At 36.3% G+C, this 18,752-nt stretch overlaps 1 protein-coding gene across 2 annotated transcripts in view; it reads left to right on the forward strand.

Moving 5' to 3' along the window:
• Positions 1–18,752, forward strand: part of SP4 (Sp4 transcription factor) — an 88,129-nt gene that overhangs the window by 39,165 nt on the left and 30,212 nt on the right. For both annotated transcript variants that reach the window (XM_044246188.1, XM_044246189.1), the window contains exon 4: positions 15,819–16,047. In XM_044246188.1, the coding sequence (XP_044102123.1) occupies positions 15,819–16,047 (229 nt within the window). The remainder of the gene's footprint in view (positions 1–15,818; positions 16,048–18,752) is intronic.

Genomic DNA, 18,752 nt, shown 5'->3' on the forward strand with positions numbered 1-18,752 from the left:
GTGAAATCAGTCAAGCAGAGAGAGTCAATTATCATATGGTTTCACTCATTTGTGGAGCATAACCAATAGCATGGAGGACAAGGGGCGTTAGAGAGGTGTAGGGAATTTGGGTAAATTGGAAGGGGAGGTGAACCATGAGAGACTATGGACTCTGAAAAACAGTCTGAGGGGTTTGAAGTGGCGGGGGGGGTGGGAGGTTGGGGTACCACGTGGTGGGTATTATAGAGGGCACAGCTTGCATGGAGCACTGGGTGTGGTGAAAAAATAATGAATACTGTTTTTCTGAAAATAAATAAATTGGGAAAAAAAAATCGGCATTCTGTGTGCTTGCTTCTTAAGTCTGCTTAGATATCCCTCGTAAGTGTATCCATTCTGTTAGGAATATGTTAGTTCTTCTTTAAAGTTTCTTGAATTTGATAGGTATCAAAGCACTCATGAAGTTTAGGCTACATTTTCAAAAATGTCCACATCTGCTCTTCATGGACCACATCTGCTCTTCATAAATAATGGCAACTTCTCTGTGACTTGAAATGGGAAAAAAAAAGCTTAAGTACCACCTACCACCCCTCATCAGGAGCAGATTCTAAGTGACTGGAATTGCCTTTCCTTCCTGGTTTGAGGCTCAACAGAGCAGTATCTAAATGAGTCAGAATTGATAAGCAGGTTTTGCCCATGTATACCTCTGAGATATTTGCTCTAGAAATGCAGCCTACTGTGTATTAGGCAAGGTTGAATTTCTGATCCCTAATTTTAAGAGGTGTTTGGCCTGTAAGTCAAGCTTGACCTAGTCACTTTTTAAATAAAAGAAAAACCCCACATCTTGAATTTATGCATATTTTTGGTCACAGCAACTTTCTTATCTAATCTAAGATCATATAAGCACACTGATTTAATCATGTCTATAATGTAATGTAGAGGATACAGTAGATCTTCTACAGGTCTTACTTAAAAATGATGAATAGAACTTCATATTCTGTTCCATTCAGAGCAGTTGGCAGTGTTGTATCTACAATGTGGATTTGAATCCATTAATTTCCTACTTAAAACCATTTATAACCCAGTTGCCTCCAAAGCCCAAATAATATCTGTGGTTCCTAGGGAGAATGGTATAGCCTATAGATGAGTAGAGGGCTTGGCTTTGCTACGTGACAGTGAAGTTTATATAATTTCTCAAAGCTTTAGGATAGAGCACTAGATAACAAAGTTAAGTGTTAAAGTTAAGTTAGTACAGTTCTGGCTGAATTTACTTAGTAAATTCAGTAAACACAAGTGATTATTATATGGCAGGTATTGTCTGAATAGTCTGAAGTGGGAGGGATGGGCATGATACCTTAATAAGAACCCACTCCTCAACTTCCCCCAAAAGTCACTGCTTTAAGAAATTGAATAAGATCCTTCTTGATCTGCCTCCAATTCTGTCTTTAGCTCCTCACTTCTTTGAACTTTAACTCTGCGGGCATGTTGTCTCAAAGTTAGGCCTCTTTTTTTTTTTTTTTTTTTTTTTAATTTTTATTTATTATTTATTTACTTAAAATTTATTTGTCAGAGAGAGAGGGGGAGAACACAAACAGGCAGAGCAGCAGGCAGAGGCAGAGAGAGAGAAGCAGACCCCCTGCTGTGCAAAGAGCCTGATGCAGGACTCGATACCAGGACCCCGGGATCATGACCTGAGCCAAAGGCAGCGGCTAACCAACTGAGCCACCCAGGCGTCCCAGAGTTAGGCCTTTAAATATACTCTTCCTGTGGCCTTCCTACTTGCTTTTACTCTCCATAAGTTAGTGGTTTCTTCTCTTCCATGAAGCCTTCATGTTTCTTCTTGACAGTGAATTGCTTTCTTCTGTACTACTTAAGCATCTTGTGCTTTTTGTTGTTGTTGTACATATTACAATTATTTGCTTGTCTCCCTTACAGGTGAGAGTTTCAGGTCACATCTTATTTAACCAGTGGTGTTAAGTACACAGCAGGTACTCAGGAAATGTTTGTTGAATGAATCAATCTTACTTGTACCCTAAGTTCTCCTTCAAAGATCTAAGACTTATAAAAATCTGAATGGCTCTTATAGTTATTTGTACTTAATAAATTATGTAATTTCAAATGTACTGGAGTTAACATTTCTCTTGAGTGTTCATCTTACTGCAGGCATCGCGCTAAGTGTGTTACATACATTATCTCAGTTAATTCCCACTACTCTGAGGTCCTCAAAAAAAGGAACTGTAGAGAGAATTAGAACTCAAAGATAGGCCTGCCTGACTCCAAATCTTTGTTAAATTTATATGCTTTGCTAAACTGTCTGTTGTGCCTACTCAGAAACTTGATATTAGTTTAAAATGTTTATTTTGATATTGGTTTACATGTTCCATGATGTGTAAATAGTCTCGGAAGTCATTGGGTGATATGGTTCATCTTCATTTAAAGAATGCAGACAGCACTAAGTTATTTCTTAATATTCTCAAGTTATGGTTTTTCTATAGGAAACACTTGTTACAGCTTTTTGAATAAAGAAGTATTTTGTGGGACGCCTGGGTGGCTCAGTTGGTTAAGCAGCTGCCTTCAGCTCAGGTCATGATCCCAGCGTCCTGGGATCGAGTCCCACATCAGGCTCCCCGGGAGCCTGCTTCTCCCTCTGACTCTGTCTGCCACTCTGCCTGTGCTCGCTCTGGCTCTCTCTCTCTGACAAATAAATAAATAAAATCTTTAAAAAAAAAAAAAGTATTTTGTAACTAATGAGCACAATTTCCAAACTTAGGATATTATTTTTTGTGTTTAATATGCAATCTATCCAAGTCATTTGTCAAAGCTGTCAAAGCCCATTCCCAAATTTATATTACTCTCTTTGTAAAGGCTTGAATTGAGTCATGTAGTTTCTGTTTTTTTTTAGTGGACATTCATATGGTTTTTTATAGTTTTTATGGGTATCGTACAAATGTGCCATATTTTAATTTTTTGTCATTTCAATTTTGGTTATAGTTGTTTATAAAGATATTAATATATGAGAGCCACAAACGTTAGCTCTTTGGGAGCTTAGTTTAATTAGAGTTTTTAAATCTCAGCACTATTGACATTTTAGGCCAGATATTCTTTGATTTGGGGGTTAGTCCTGTATATGGTAAATAAAATGTTTAGCAGCATCCCTGGCCTCTACTCACTAAATACCAGTAATGATCCACCAAGTTGCAACAACCAAACATGTCTCCAGACATTCCCAAATATCCCCTAAAAGACAAAATTATCTCCCATTGAAAACCATTATTTTGAAAAGATTTAGAACCAGAAAAAGTACTTTTTTTTTTCTAGTTACCCCTGTTTAGAACATATTTCTTGAGGTATGATTCTTATAGAGGACAGCCAGTTAAAAATTACATTCACTGGTTTTTAGTGTATTTACAGAGTTGTGCAACCATCCCCACAGTCTAATTTTAGGACATTTTCCTAGCCTCATAAAGAAACCCCAGTCATATTAGCAGTCACTTCCCACTTCTCCCGCCTGTCTTCTACCCCAGACATACCTGGTTTTCTTTTTATGTTTAGGAATATACACTCTCCTTGTCTTATAAAGCAAACCAGCTGCTTCTTCTTCTTCTTTTTTTTTTTTTAAAGATTTTATTTATTTATTTGACAGATAGAGACCAGAAGTGGGCAGAGAGGCAGGCAGGGAGAGAGAGGGGGAAGCAGGCTCCCTGCGTGCGAGCAGAGAGCCCAATGGCGGGGCTCGATCCCAGGACTCTGAGATCATGACCCGAGCCGAAGGCTGAGGATTTAACCCACTGAGCCACCCAGGTGCCCCTACACAGAGACTTCTGTTTTTTCCTGTGTATAATTTTAAAGGCCCTTAGATTTGTTTAGGTAGACACCAAATTAATCTCTAGAGGAAATAAACCTAAATAGGTTGAGTTGAGAATCATTTTAGTATTATTCAGAAAAGTAAGACGTCTAGGGCACCTGGGTGGCTCAGTGGGTTAAGCCTCTGCCTTTGGCTTGGGTCATGGTCTCAGGGTCCTGGGATTGAGCCCCACATTGGGCTCTCTGCTTGCACGCAGGAAGCCTGCTTCCCACTCTCTCTCTGCCTGCCTCTCCGCCTACTTGTGATCTCTGTCTGTCAAATTTAAAAAAAAGAAAGAAAGAAAAAAGTAAGAAGTCTCCCTGGCCCTCTGTGGCAAGTTTTATGTTATAGAAATAAACAGTTTTGTTTTTTTCTGATTAGTTCTAGTAGACGAACATGATTTCTAGTCTATGTATAAAAAACACAACTATGAAACACATATACCTAAAGTAGCATCATGAACCTGTTGCTTCATTATTATTAAGTAGATTATTTTCAGAATAATTTAGAATTATTAGTTGAATTGGTAGTTGGCTTAATTTTTTTTAAAAAGATAGATCTTTCTGTTTTTCAAATTTGTGGGTCTATTTTACCTACACAGAAATGTTACCTGGTGCTCACTCTGAGAAAAAAATATGTAAAATGTTTTTTTTTTTTCTTATAAGAAGTAAGGGCCAGTTGGATTATTTTGAGTCTGTTTCTTATCAATAATGTGGAAATATTAATAACTGCCCTGTTTACCTCAAAGGGTTGGTAGGAAATGCTAAAAGAATTAAATCAGTAATAGTTGAAGGAAGTGGATGGTAAGATTGTACCTTCATTTTGTTATTTCTACTTGCCCCTCATGTTTCTCTTACTTTTAAAAGTTATTATGGAGTCATAATTTCATTAAATGTCATTTAAATTATAGCCGAAATTATAGCCGACTTCATAGGGGTTGACCAAGCCCTGTTTCCTTTGGTTTTCATGTCTGTGGTTACAAACTATGTAAAATATTTTCAACAAATAAGACAAAGTTTCCTTAATAAGTAGAGCTATTCAAAAGGAGAATCCAAGTAGACAAATGGCAAAGGACATGAACACTTAATTCAGAAAGAGTATTCAAATAGCAAGTAAACATTTCAGCTCCATTAGGAATTTTTAAAAATGCAGATAAAAGCAATAATGAAATGCCATATTGGGTTTATGAATTACCAACTTTTTTTTTTCTTTTAAGATAAATCTTTAATTATGTTACTAATACATGGAAACATTGTCTTTATTTTTTAAAAATGTACCTAGGGTAAGTAAAGCTAAAAAAGCTCCTGCTGATTAATTCCATTCTTCAGATCCCCTTTTGGAAGTAAGCACTCTTAATCAGTTTGTCACATGTCCTTTCAGAACTTTTCCCTTTTATTTATTATGTGTGAATATCATTGTAGGATATCTGTAATGCTTGTAATGTAATCATCAGGAGCTTTTTGATTGTTTAACTCAGTCATATATTTTAGAGATCTCTCTTAGGTTTGTATGTAAAGATTTTTCGCATTCTTTTTAACTACTACACAACATTGTTGTAGTGCTAACTATTTTACAGTTGCTCAAGTATTCCCCAATTTATAACTATTTAGGTAGTTTCTGATTTTTTTACTGTCCTAAACACTGATACAATGTATTCATATTTTCATAGTCTTTGGAAAAAGAAAAGCTAAGCAGAACAGGATTGCTGGAGAGGGAGGGCCATAACTGTTATAAATAGAGCATTCTGGGTATAGAACACATGGAGAAGGTGACACTAGAATAAGGACTTGAAAGAAGTAAGAAGGTTGAACATACATGTGCTGAGGCAAAACTGTTCTAGGCCGAAAGAACAGAGTTCAAGGGCCATAAATTGGGATTATGCCTAGTGTGTTCAAGGAATGGTAAGGAGGAGCCAGAGCATGAGATTGAAGAGGTGATGGGTGGCCAGTTTATGTATAGGACTTCGTAGGTGATTATAAGGCCTTTGGCATTTGCTCTGAATACAGTAGGATGCACTGTAGGATTTCAGGTAGAGAAGCAACACTGTCTTTCTGGGAACTATGTTAAGAGTGAATTTATGGAGTAGGACAGTGGTGGCAGTTAACAATTAGAGTAGTCAAGCAGGAGAAAAGCTTGGATTAACTAGCTTAGAATAAGGTGCAAGTAGTGGAGTGGGGTGGAGAAGGGGTCGGATCCTGGATTTGTTTTGAAGGAGCACTCAACAGGGTAGGGAATAAAGTATGAGAGAACGACAGGAATCAAGAATAAGAATTATTCAACAGGTTTTGATCTAAGCAAAGGTGAAGATACATAGGTAAAGTTGTATCTTTGTCTTAAAAATTACAGAATTCTGATAATGATCAAGTTTATCAATATTTTCCTTTGTTTTAGAATCTTGCTTAAGAAAACCCTGTAGTTTGGGGCACCTGGATGGCTCAGTTGGTTAAGTGACTGCCTTTGGCTCAGGTCATGATCCCGGAGTCCTGGAATTGAGTCCCACATCAGGCTCCCTGCTGGACAGAGAGTCTGCTTCTCCCTCTAACCCTCCCCCTTCCCATGTGCGTGCGCTCTCTCTCATTCTTTCTCTCTCTTACTCTCAAATAAATAAATAAAATCTTTATTTTATTTTTTTTAAGATTTTTATTTATTTATTTGACAGACAGATCACAAGGAGCAGAGAGGCAGGCAGAGAGAGAGGAGGAAGCAGACTCCCTGCTGAGCAGAGAGCCCGATGCGGGACTTGATCCCAGGACCCCGGGATCATGACCCAAGCCGAAGGCAGAGGCTTTAACCCTCTGAGCCACCCAGGTGCCCCTAAAATCTTTTTTTAAAAAAAAGAAAGAAAGTAAACCCTGTAGTTCTTCTGTATTTTCTTTTAATATTTTTTGTTTGTAGTTTTATTTTGCTTCTACTTTCAGTTTTTTTTTTTTTTTAAATACCTGTTTGCAGTTTACTTTTGTGAATGGTGTCAGATTGAGATCTGAACTTTCTCACCCCACTCCCATCCGCACAGCACACCAGATAGCCAGTAGTCCCAAGCCAAAATAAATAATTTTCTTCTTTTCCCTCTGATTTAAGACGTCATTTTTATCATAAATTGAAATCTCATATGGACATGAATATATTCTAGAACCTGTATTCTAATTGCTAATTCTCTTTCTAAGCCATTATTACTTTGTTTTTAATTACTATAGCTTTGTAATACGTTTTTATTCTACTATTTTACTTTTTGAGAATTGTCTTGCCTGATCTTTCACATGTTAAATCAGTTAGTAGTGTTTCTTGGAAAATTTATTATTTTAATTTATTATTGTGTTCGTATGAGTTGATTTTAGGAAAATTAACACATTTATAATAAGGAATCTTCCCTGTAAGAACATACATTTCTTTTATTCAGGGCTTACTTTATGTTTTTTATGTCTTCTTCCCCAAGACTTGCACATCTCTTTTTTTTTAAATTTATTTAAATTCAGTTAATTAACATAAGGTATATTATTAATTTCAGAGACAGAGTTCAATGATTCATCAGTTACATATAACACCCAGTGCTCATTACATCCCATGCCCTCCTGTAATGTCCATAACCCAGTTACCTCATCCCGCTAAACCCTCCCCTTCAGCAACCCTCATTTTCTTTCGTATGGCTAAGAGTCTCTTACGGTTTGCCTCCATTACTTTCATCTTATTTTATTTTTCCTTCCTTTCCCCTATGTTCATTTGTTTTGTTTCTTAAATTCCACCTGTGAGTGAAATCATATCGTATTTGTCTTTCTCTGATTTACTTCACTTAGCATAATACCCTTTAGTTCCATCCTGGTCATTGCAGATGACAAGATTCACTCTTTTTAATGGCTGAGTAATATTCCATCACACACACACACACACACACACACACACACACACACACATTCTTTATCCATTCATCTGTCAATGAACATCTGGACTCTATATAAATAGTTCGGCTGTTGTGGACATTGCTGCTATAAACATTGGGGTGCAGGTGCCCCTTTGGATTGCTACATTTTTATCTTTGGGGTAAATACTCAGTAGTACAGTTGCTGGGTAGTACAATTGTTGGGTCATAGGGTAGCTCATTTTTAGCTTTTTGAGGAACCTCCATTCTGTTTTCGAGAGTGGCTGCATTGGCTTGCATTCCCACCAACAGTGTAAGAATGTTCCCCTTTCTCTGCATGAGACTTGCACATTTCTAATTACATTGATTCTTGGGTATTCATGGTTATTGTTGCTATTACAAATGGATTTTTTTTCTTTTTTTTTAATTGAAAATTGCTGTTATAGAGGAAAGCTGTTGATTTTTTATGTTTATCTTGTATTTGGCAGTCTTGCTGAAATGTCTTATTTGTTCTAATAATTTGTCAATTTTCTAGAGTTCCCTTCCTCATTTATTTATTTTATCTTACTGGATTGACTTGCACCTTCATGGTATATAGAATATTAAAGGCAGGAATTGGAATCACCTCTGTTAAAAACCATAGTGAGATATCAATTTTTTGTCTATTAAAGGTTTTTTTTTGTTTTCATCTTACTGAATTTCTCTTGTGCATGAGATGCAGAAGTACTCTTGTATGCTTCTAGTGGAAATTCAAATGAATGCAGCTCTTTATATATGCTCCTGTGGTTTTTTAATGGGTATGTAAAGTCTTTTAAGAGTGTTTCCATATCCTTTGACCTAGTAATCTCACTTCCAGGCCTTCATCTCTTGGAAGTAATAAGAAAGAGTATTTTTGTTCAAGTTGTTTATTATTTATATAGCTCTGGGTTACTTGTGTGTTTCAAAATAACCTTAATGTTTAATACCAGGGTAATGGTTTTGTAAGTTCTGGTATATGTGTATGATGGACTGTTATACAATCATTATACTATTTTAAAAGGATTTGTAATAACTTGGAAGCATTTACATTATTAAATAAGTAAAAAAGAACAGAATACAACAGATTGTTTATGTAGTAGTGTTGCATCATTATCAAAATGCAGAATAGATTAGACGCAGATACACCAAAATGGTAATAGTAATAATCTCTGGGTAATAAATATATGCATGATTTTATTTTCTCTTTAATATTTTTCTCTGGTAAGTATGCATTGTTAAAATCAGAAGAAAAAACTTAAAGTGTATGTATCTGTAATACTAAACTGTATTTACCCTCTTCGAAATATGTGGAAAGGAAGAAATCTTGGCCCATTTCATTAAATGTCAAGGTTGGTTATAATTATTTTTTAAAGTATATTCTATTATACAGCAGGTTTTGCTGAATGTCCTAACACCTGTCACAGGCTAAAGAATAAATGTGAGAGAAAAAAAACACAGTAGTTTCAGTGGCAGGTTCTGACTTACACTTTGGGATGTACACTTAAATGATCTGAGTTCCATATCGATGAAGTAGGAGATAATTGTGGTATATGTCCACCTAACTCTTTTTTCTTACTGTCTTGCCACCCATGTTAACGGGTCTTTTGCAAGCTAGATATCATCTAGTAGCTTTGTGACCTGCTGCTGGCCTACTTTAATAAGAAAGCTTGTTGTGTTTATATGGATTTTAGATTGCCATTCACTTTATTTAAGAAACATTCATTAAGTACTTCCAGTGTGCCACTAAGTTTGCTAGCCAAAGGACATAAAACCACACAGAGGCCCTCTGTCCTGAGCAGCTTTGGTTAGAAATAACTTGTGATTAATATTTTGATGGCATGAGAGGCTATCTAATATGAGAAACCAGGAATACTCAGATTCTAATTCAATCCCTAAGATCTCTTACGGAGCTAAATATACTGAAACTCAAGTCAGAGTAATACATTTATGGCTTAGGAGTAGGCCCCCTGTCTCAAAATTCAGAGAACTAGGTTACAGTTTATGGAACATGCTGTTTTTCTTTACTAGTTAGATCTACATTCCTTTCTTACTTTAAGCTTAAATTCAAGTCTCTTAGTACTGTTTTGAGGCAAAAGACCACTCTTGCTGTTGCTCAAGGAAAATGTGCAAGAAACAGTTTCTTCTAAATACCCATTCTAGATGTTCCTGAGTATCTAGTGACCTAATATCATGTCACCTACCAAACAACTGGTGCCCGTTACCCTTGGCCCACATTTGTACTTGGGGAAAAAAAAAGGAGCAGAACAAATAAGGAAAGGAATAGGAAAGATGGCCTGGTTGTTCCAAGCAGCCTTGGAAGGTTTTGTTTGTTTGTTTGTTTTTACCTCTGATAGCATGTAAGGAAAAGAAAAGAAGGGTCACTCTCCATTCCATCATGATGCATAGTTTGCATAGTTACAGCACCAAGAAATCTCGAGTTATATGTAAGATTATGTGGTAACAGAAATTTTACAGACTAGAGTTTCAAAAGGGCATTAATTTTTCTTCAGACATTTTAGTAACTATGTCAGTTTGTTTCTGTAATTACTTGTCTTTCCCATTTTCATCAGCACTATCATTGGCACAGCTTCTTTTATTTTTTAAATCTTTATTATTATTAATTTTTCCTTGACAAATTGAACGCAAAGTCATTGCAACAAACCAACTGCTTTTCCTATGTAACAGCTTTTTTGTGTGCTTAATTTTTTTTATAGTCCTAACTTTACAGATTGCATTATAAGTAAAATAGTGGTCTTATTGATACAGATTTCATTGTCTAATTTATAAGTCATCCCGTACCCAGCTTACTCGATTAAAAAAGTGACACTTGAGGAGAAATTTCTGTACTCATAATTTCAACTCAAAACAGTGACAACATCCACTACCACATGGACCAGTCATTTGTTCTTAAATCTTAGCATTCTCAGGCAATCCATTTTTAGGAATGGAAAAAACGGGAGGTGTATTTTGCTCCTCAGAGACAAGAGTATATGATCTCTTGGGAAGACAAAACAAATAAACATTTACAGTATATGTTCACCATGTAGTTTGCCCATTGATATAATGAAATTTATGTACAGGATGTTATGGAAAAAGAAAGAAAAGGTTTCTGACCTAGATTCAGAAGGACACCTGTCAGGAAGACTTCCCAAAGGGAATGACACATGAACTGAGTTCTGTAAGATGAATTGAGCTTTTCTGAGACCAACAGAGATGGAGATTTGGAATGGGAAAATATGTTGGATACTGGCTACATAAGTCAAAGGCCCAGAGACAATTAAGCATGGAACATTAGAAGAAGTAGGAGTTCAGTGTAGCTGGTGTTGAGAGTGGGGATGGTGGAGGATTCCTGAGATGAAGCTATAAAAGTAAGCAAAAGCTAGATTATAAAGAGCTTTTTTACATCCTGTGCCAAGAAATGTTGACTTTACTGTGAATGTATTGAAGACTCATTGGGGAACTAGATTTGCATCTGCATTATGAAATTGGAAAGGGCAGAACTGGTATAATGGTGATAAGAACCTGTTCTAATGTATAGGCAATAAGGATGGAGAAAATGGACAAATCTGAGATAACTTGAAGAGGTATACTCAACAAGGACTGCTGATATTATAAGTAATGCATGCAGGGGAAAGAATAGCTTCTGGAGTTCTCTAGACCTGGATTCAAATCCCAGCTCTGTCACTTACCTGTTTTGTGACCTTGGGTGTTTTATGTACCTCTCAGAATTTGAGTTTTCCTTTTTCTTTTCTTTTTTGAAATTTTGTTTATTTGAGAGAGAGTAAGTGAGAGAGAAAGTACAAGTAGGGGAAGAGGGAAAGGGAGAAGCAGGCTCCCCCACTAAGCAGGGAGCCTGATGTTGAGCTTGATCCCAGGACTTCGGGATCATGACCTGAGCCGAAGGCAGACACCCAACCAACTAAGCCACCCAGGTGCCCTCAGAACTTTAGTTTTCTTAACTTAAAATAGGGACAGCAGTACTCAATCTACAGGGATGTGAGGAGTAGGTAAAATAACAGATGTCAGACATCTAGTAACTAATTATAAAATGATAGCTCCTATTGTGGGGGTAGAAGGAGATGGAGGAGAGTTAAGAATGGCTTCAAGTTTTCAGTTTGGGCAGTGAGAAGGAACTAGTTTATGAGAGTAGGATAATTGGTCTGATTCCTAGACACATTGCATGTGAGAAATCTGTTGGACACATTCCCTGCCAGATGACAGTAAGAGTATGACACTTGAGAGTGATTTAAGCAGAAGATACAGATTTGAGAGCCATCAGCTCACACATAGTAGTAAAATTTATGAAAGTACATGAGATAACCCAAGGAGAGAGTGAGAATGAGAAGAAGATTCAGAAAACTGGAAAAATGGCCTAGGAAAGACATCAGTGTGGGGATGGTTAGAGAAATAGGAGGAACACCAGTGGTGAGTAGTTACCAGTGAAGGACAAGGAGAGCATTTCGAGGAGAGTGTAGCATAAACAGCTTCACATGCTCCAGAGAGCTGAAACAAGATCAAAGAGTATCTTTGGGTTTACAAATTATGAATTGTTAATTCTGATTGTCATGATTTTAGTAGAGTGATGGGTTGGCCATACAGTTTTAGTAGTTTGAGGAGAGAATGGGAAATGAGGAGTAAAGGCAACAAGTGTGGATAAATCTTTTAAATATATGACACAGGTACCTGGCAAGCTCAGTCAGTGGAGCTTGTGACTCTTGATCTGTAGGTTGTGAATTTGAGTTCCATGTTGGGTATAGAGATTACTTTAAAATCTTTTAAAAAATTAAAAATGTCATAAAAGCTTAGATTTAAAGGCTTATAATGCCTAACAGAGAGAAAGGGGTTTCTCAGAATGTAAGGAGCTAATAGCTCATTCAGTCAAATTTTAAGGAGAACAGAATGGTTGATTGTGTCAAATGCAGCAGTGAGAAAATATACATTGGATTTGACTGTTAAGGAGGAAGTCTGCGAGCCAGGAGTTAGGTCTTTGTGGTGGAGTCCTTTGAATGCCAGACTTTGTCTGATGGGGAATGACTAAAAGTTAGTGAGCATGGAAGTGATACGATCAGAACGGCATTATAAGATTTTCTGGGAACAGTTTGAAGGATGAGGTAGGAGGTGTGAGTCCCATGTAGGCTAGTAGAGGCGTAAAGTAATACCAACCTCGACCAGGGTGATGGTTCTGGGAGCAGAAAGATAAGATGAATGTAAGAGCTATTATTATGCTTTTATGTGCCTCTTAACTTGGCTATCATATGGATGTAATTAATGGGTAAAGGAGAACTTTAGTTAAAAGTTGATGTTTTAATGTTTCAAGTGTAGGTAATAAGGAGAGTGGTAGTTAACATTTACCAAAACAGAATTATTAGTAGAAGCAAGTTTTTGAAGATGAATTAATTTTTAAACATTCCTTTAGTAAGCTTATGTTATTGAGTGGGTACTGTGTGTTGAGTAGTGTTCCATATGCTGGAGACAGCAGTGAACATGACAGGCAAGATCTGTGTTCTCATGGAACTTAACATTCAGAAGTGAGGTGAAGACAAAAAAGTTTAAACAAGGACAAGATAATCTAATCCAAGTAAGATGAAACTTGGTGATGATACAGAAATGGTAGTCCATTTTAGATGATGTGATCAGGAGCTTAGAATATTACTAAGGAGTCAGTGGTGCGAAGATTTGGGTGCCTAGGCATTCCCACCCAGACTGGAGAGGATGTGCAGAGGCCCCAAGAAGGGAATGAGCTTGATTTGTTTGAGGGCTAGAAAAAAAAGGCCAGTTTGTCAGGAGCAGAGTGAACAGGAGAGAGACTGATAATATGTGATGGGGTTTGAGGGTGTGTAGCATTAAACTTGAGTAACCTGGAAGCTTTGGTAAAGAATTTGGTGATTAGGGTCACCTAGGTGGCTCAGTCGGTTAAGTGGCTACCTTTGGCTCAGGTCATGATCTCGGGATTCTGGGATTGAGCCCCATGTTGGGCTTCCTGCTCAGCCGAGGGCCTGCTTCTCCCTCTCTCTGCCACTCTCTCTACTTGTGCTGTATCCCTCTGTCAAATAAATAAATTCTTAAAAATAATAAAATGAAAGAATTTGGTGATTTATACTTGACTGGTAGCAGTGGAAATGAAAGAAACTAACACTGAGCAATGTTGAACTGTCTAGGACAGCTAGGTGAAGAAGTCCAGAGAGTTGTCAGGCTTAAATATATAAATTCAAATATGACTGGCTTAGTACTATTCATTGGAATAACTTGCCAGGTTGTTTAGGCATTGAACAAATAAATGCTCATAATATGAAGGGTTGAGAAATCTATCACGGAAATGGTCTAAGAGATCTAAAGATCTAAGGAAGGATCTAAGAATGACCAGGCAGTGATCGGGGATTCCTAGCACTTCTTTGATGTAGTGAAGGACATTTTAAATACCACTGCAGCCTGAAAGGAATGACCTAGTGTTGTATGAACAGCAGGAAAAATTAAGTATTCAGAAGATACATAGAGATATAAAAATTAAACTTTACATTTGTGTATTGTTTTAAAGTTTACAAAGTCTTTACCCTTTAGGAAATCAACTTGATCTTCATAAAGAACTCTCTGAAGTAGATGGGAGACAGAAATTTTAGAGAGGTCAGCATTATTAAGAAGTGAGGAAGCTTAAAAAAAAAAAAAGAAGTGAGGAAGCTTGAGGATATTCGAGTGCATGATCTTTGAATGGTGCATGAATTTACGACATCTGACTTTACTTGCGTTGCTTTACCTATCACAGTATGTTAATTCAAAAGTGATCAGAAATTTAAATTCAGTAGAAAAACAAAAAATGTATCCTTACTAAAACAGTACAAAAGACATATATTTTTTATTTGTATTATAGTTATTGGTGCTATCCAAAGGTTTCAGAGTGTTTCGAATACACAGGAGAATGAAACTGACTTTGGCTGAGACAATGAGAGGTTTAATCTTGTTTAGAAAGTGTGTACTCTTTCCTCATGTACTAATTTTCTTTTCCTGGTTGCTCTGTGTGTTTCAAGTATTACATATGCAGCTTTGAAATAAGCCCTTTTATTTTACACTCAATTCTCACGTGTTTATTTCTGCTACCATATTTTATTCTTGTGTTGCCACCCAATTCAGTGGTAACTCAGCAGTAATGCTTAACAAATGAACAGTTCTGTGCCAGGCACTGTGGTAAGGGGTTTGTAAAAATTAACTTGTTCAATTCTTACATCAACTCTCAGAGGTGGGAGCATTAGTTTATAAATTGGGTGTTTTCTGCTATTCCAAACCTAATACAGAGAAAGAACCATGATGAAAAGAAAGGATCATTATAAGGCATACTCACTTGCGCTTCAGGGTCAATTTAAACCATAAAGTAGATGGGGCTTTTTGGTTATATTATATATTATTTATCATAGTTTGTTTTAAGTGAAAAAGCCAAGTTGGTATATGTACTAACCTGAGAAATAAAGTTAAGTCCTAAGCTACATGAGTGAATAAAGTAGTAATACCCAAAATGTCTGTTTTATGATTATAGCAATAGTATGTAATAATCATGGATGGTTTTACATTTTAAAAAACTACTTAACTCACTGTGCATAATTAAAAAAAGATTCCTAAATAAAGAGATGTTTGCTTAATTTTAAATTATGGAGGAATGAGAAATATCTATAAAACTTAATCATTTGTTTAGTTAACTTCTCATTCCTATATTTTCTTGGAGTGAATGGGTCTGTTGCTTACTGTGGAAATGGCTACAGCATCTTTCATCTGAGGATCTCAGAGTGCTTTTCAAATAATAGCTCATGAATTCCCAGAGCACTTTGGTGAGGTAGGTAGGTGGCAAATATTATTATCTTCATTTTACAGATGGAGAAAGTAAAGCCATCAGGGGGTTAAGTGATTTATGTATAGTCCCACCAACCTGATACAGAGGCAGCCTGAGCTACTTAAATGAGAATATTATAATTTAGGAGGATTGGCGTAGTAAAAATCAACCCCTTTGCTGTTGTATTTTACACAGATTAACTATTAGAACAAATATGTTAGCTTAAAAATGTCCACATGGATTTTTTTTTAATCCTTTCTTTAGAAATAGAAAACATTATAATACTCTTTCCCCCTCCCCCCAATTTTTAGGTCAGCAGCAAGGACAAGATGGAGTAAAGGTCCAACAAGCCACCATAGCTCCTGTAACTGTAGCAGTTGGAGGAATTGCTAACGCAACGATAGGTGCTGTTAGTCCTGACCAACTCACACAAGTGCATTTGCAGCAAGGCCAGCAAGCTTCTGATCAAGAGGTGCAGCCTGGCAAGAGGCTTCGAAGAGTTGCCTGTTCCTGTCCTAATTGTAGGGAAGGAGAAGGAAGGTAAATGCTCTATTACCAACTTTATCTCTCTGGAAGGCATAAAATAGTTAAAACCAAGCCATTGGCTGGGTACTTTGATCACTAGAATATCACTAATTTTGTACTATGAAGTTGAGATACAGTGTTGTTATGACAGGGATTAAATTGAGCTAGTCTAGGAGTGGAGTACCTGCCATGTACCTTGTACTTTTTTAAATGGTCTTCTTGTTTCATTTATTATGTAAAAATTTTAATTTTATTGATACAAAATTCACATACCATACAATTCCCTCAGTCTACATTTCATTAGTTTTTAGTATGTTCACATAGCTGTGCATCCATCATCACAATTTTAGAACATTTTCATTACCTCAAAAAGAAACCCCTGTATTCCTAAGACCTCACCCCCTCATCCTCCAATCCTCCAAGCTCTAGGCAACCATTGAACAAATTTCTGTCATTTCTGTCATTTTTGCCATTTTGGACATGCATACAAATGGAATCACATAGTATGTGATTTTTTCGTGACTGGTTTCATTTACATAACGTAATATTTTTTAAGGTTTATCCATATTATAGCATGTATTAGATATTGGTACTTCATTCTTTTAAATGAACAAATATCAAATACTGTGTATGGATACACAGTATTTTACTTATCTATTTATCAGTTGGTAGACACTTGGAATTCTTCCATCTTTTGGCTGCTGTGCTGCTGTAAACACTACAAATTTTGGTGTGGACATAGGCTTTCATTTCTCTTGGGTGTATACCTACGAATGAAATTAATGATCCATATAGTAACTCTTAAGTCTAACCATTTGAGGAATTGCCAGGTTGTTTTCCAAAGTAGCTATACTGTTTTTACATTCCCACCAGCAGTGTATGAGAGTTCCAGTTGTTGCCAACACTTGTTCTAATTTGGCTTTTTGATTACAGCTTTCCTAGCGTGTGTGAAATGGTATCTCAGTGTGGTTTTAGTTTGCATTTTTTTGATGACGTCGTTTAGTCAAGTATGTTTTCATGTGCTTTGCTTATTGGCCATTTGCATATCTTTGGAGAAATGTCTCTTAAGATCTTTTGCCCATTTTAAGAAAAAAAAAGTGTGCGCCTGCATGGCTCAGTTGGTTGAGTGTCCAACTCTTGTTTCAGCTCAGATCATGATTTCAGGGTCCTAGGATTGAGCCCAGTGTGGAGCTCCACGCTCAGTGGGGAGTTTGCCTGAGGATTTCTCTCCCTCTCCCCCTCCCCCTGCTTGGGTGCTCTTTTTCACTAAAATGAATGAATGAATCTTTATTAGGTTTTTAAAATTAAATTGTAATAGCTCTTTATATATTTTAGATACAAGTCCCTTATCAGTTACATGATTTGCTGATAGTTTCTCCCGTTCTGAGAGTTGTCTTTTTACTTTCTTGATAGCGACAGAGACAGTTGTAATTTCCCTGTGAATTTTAGAATCAGCTTGTTAGTTTCTACCAAGAAGGCAGATGGAATTCTGACAGGGGGTGGTATGGAAGCTTTAGATCAACTTGAGGAATATTGCCAGATCAGCAGTATTGTCCTCTGATACTTTCCATGGTATGTTTTTCTGTTTATTTAGATCTCTGATTTCCTTTGACACCGTTTTGTAGTTTAGTGTATAAGTTCTGTACTTGTTTTGTTAAATTCATTCCTAAGTATTTTATTCTTTTTGAGGCTATTGTAAATGGAACTTTTTTCTTTATTGTTCATTGCAAGTTTATAGAAATACAGTTAATTTTTGTTTACTGATTTGTATCTTACGACCTTACTGAACTCTTTTTATTAATTCAAATAGTTTTTTAGTGGACTCATTAGGGGTTTTCTGTATGTAAGATCATGTCATCTGCAAATAGAGATAGTTTTACCTTATCCTCTCCACTTTGGATGATATTTATTTCTTTTTCTTACCTAATTGTTTTGTCCAGGCCTATTGTATAATGTTGAAAAGAAGTGGTGAAAATGGACATCTTTGTTTTGTTCCTAATCTTAGGGGGAAAGGGTCCAGTCTTTCACCATTAAGTATGACGTTAGCTCTGAGCTTTACATATATGCCTTTAATTAAGAAAGTTCCCTTCTATTCTTACTTCATTGTGTTTTTGTCATGAAAGGTTGTTGGATTTTGCCAGATGCTTTTCTGCATCAGTTGAGATGATCGTGTAGTTTCTGTGTTTTATTCTGTCAGTATGGTGTGTTATATTGGTTGTCAGATGTTAAAGTACTTTTGCATTTGTGAAATAAATCCAACTTAGTCGTGGTATATAATTTATATATTGCTATTTTCAGTGTGCTAGTATTTTGTTAAGGATTTTTGTGTTCATGTGTTCATGAGGGGTAATTGGTTTGTTGTTTTCTTAAAATGTCTTTGTTTGCTTTTGGTAAGGGTAATACGGGCTTCATAGAATGAGTTGGGAAGTGTTCCCTCCATTTTTTATTTTATATTTTTTAATTTTGGGAAGAACTGGTAATAATTCTTTAAATATTTTGCAGAATTCACCAGTGAAACTGTCTAGGTTCTGGGCTTTTTTTATGGGTATTTATTTGACTACTAATTCAGTCTCTTCACTCTTAAGGTTTTTTTTCTGATTGATTGATTTTTCTTAAGTCAGTCTTGGTACTTAGTGTCTTTTTGGGAATTTAATCTATCTCATCTAAGTTATTTAAGTAATTGCTATACGGTTATTGGTTATTCTTGGTATTCTTTTATA

This window comes from Neovison vison, chromosome 4 (genome assembly GCF_020171115.1).
Source record: "Neovison vison isolate M4711 chromosome 4, ASM_NN_V1, whole genome shotgun sequence".
Classification (NCBI taxonomy): domain Eukaryota; kingdom Metazoa; phylum Chordata; class Mammalia; order Carnivora; family Mustelidae; genus Neogale; species Neogale vison.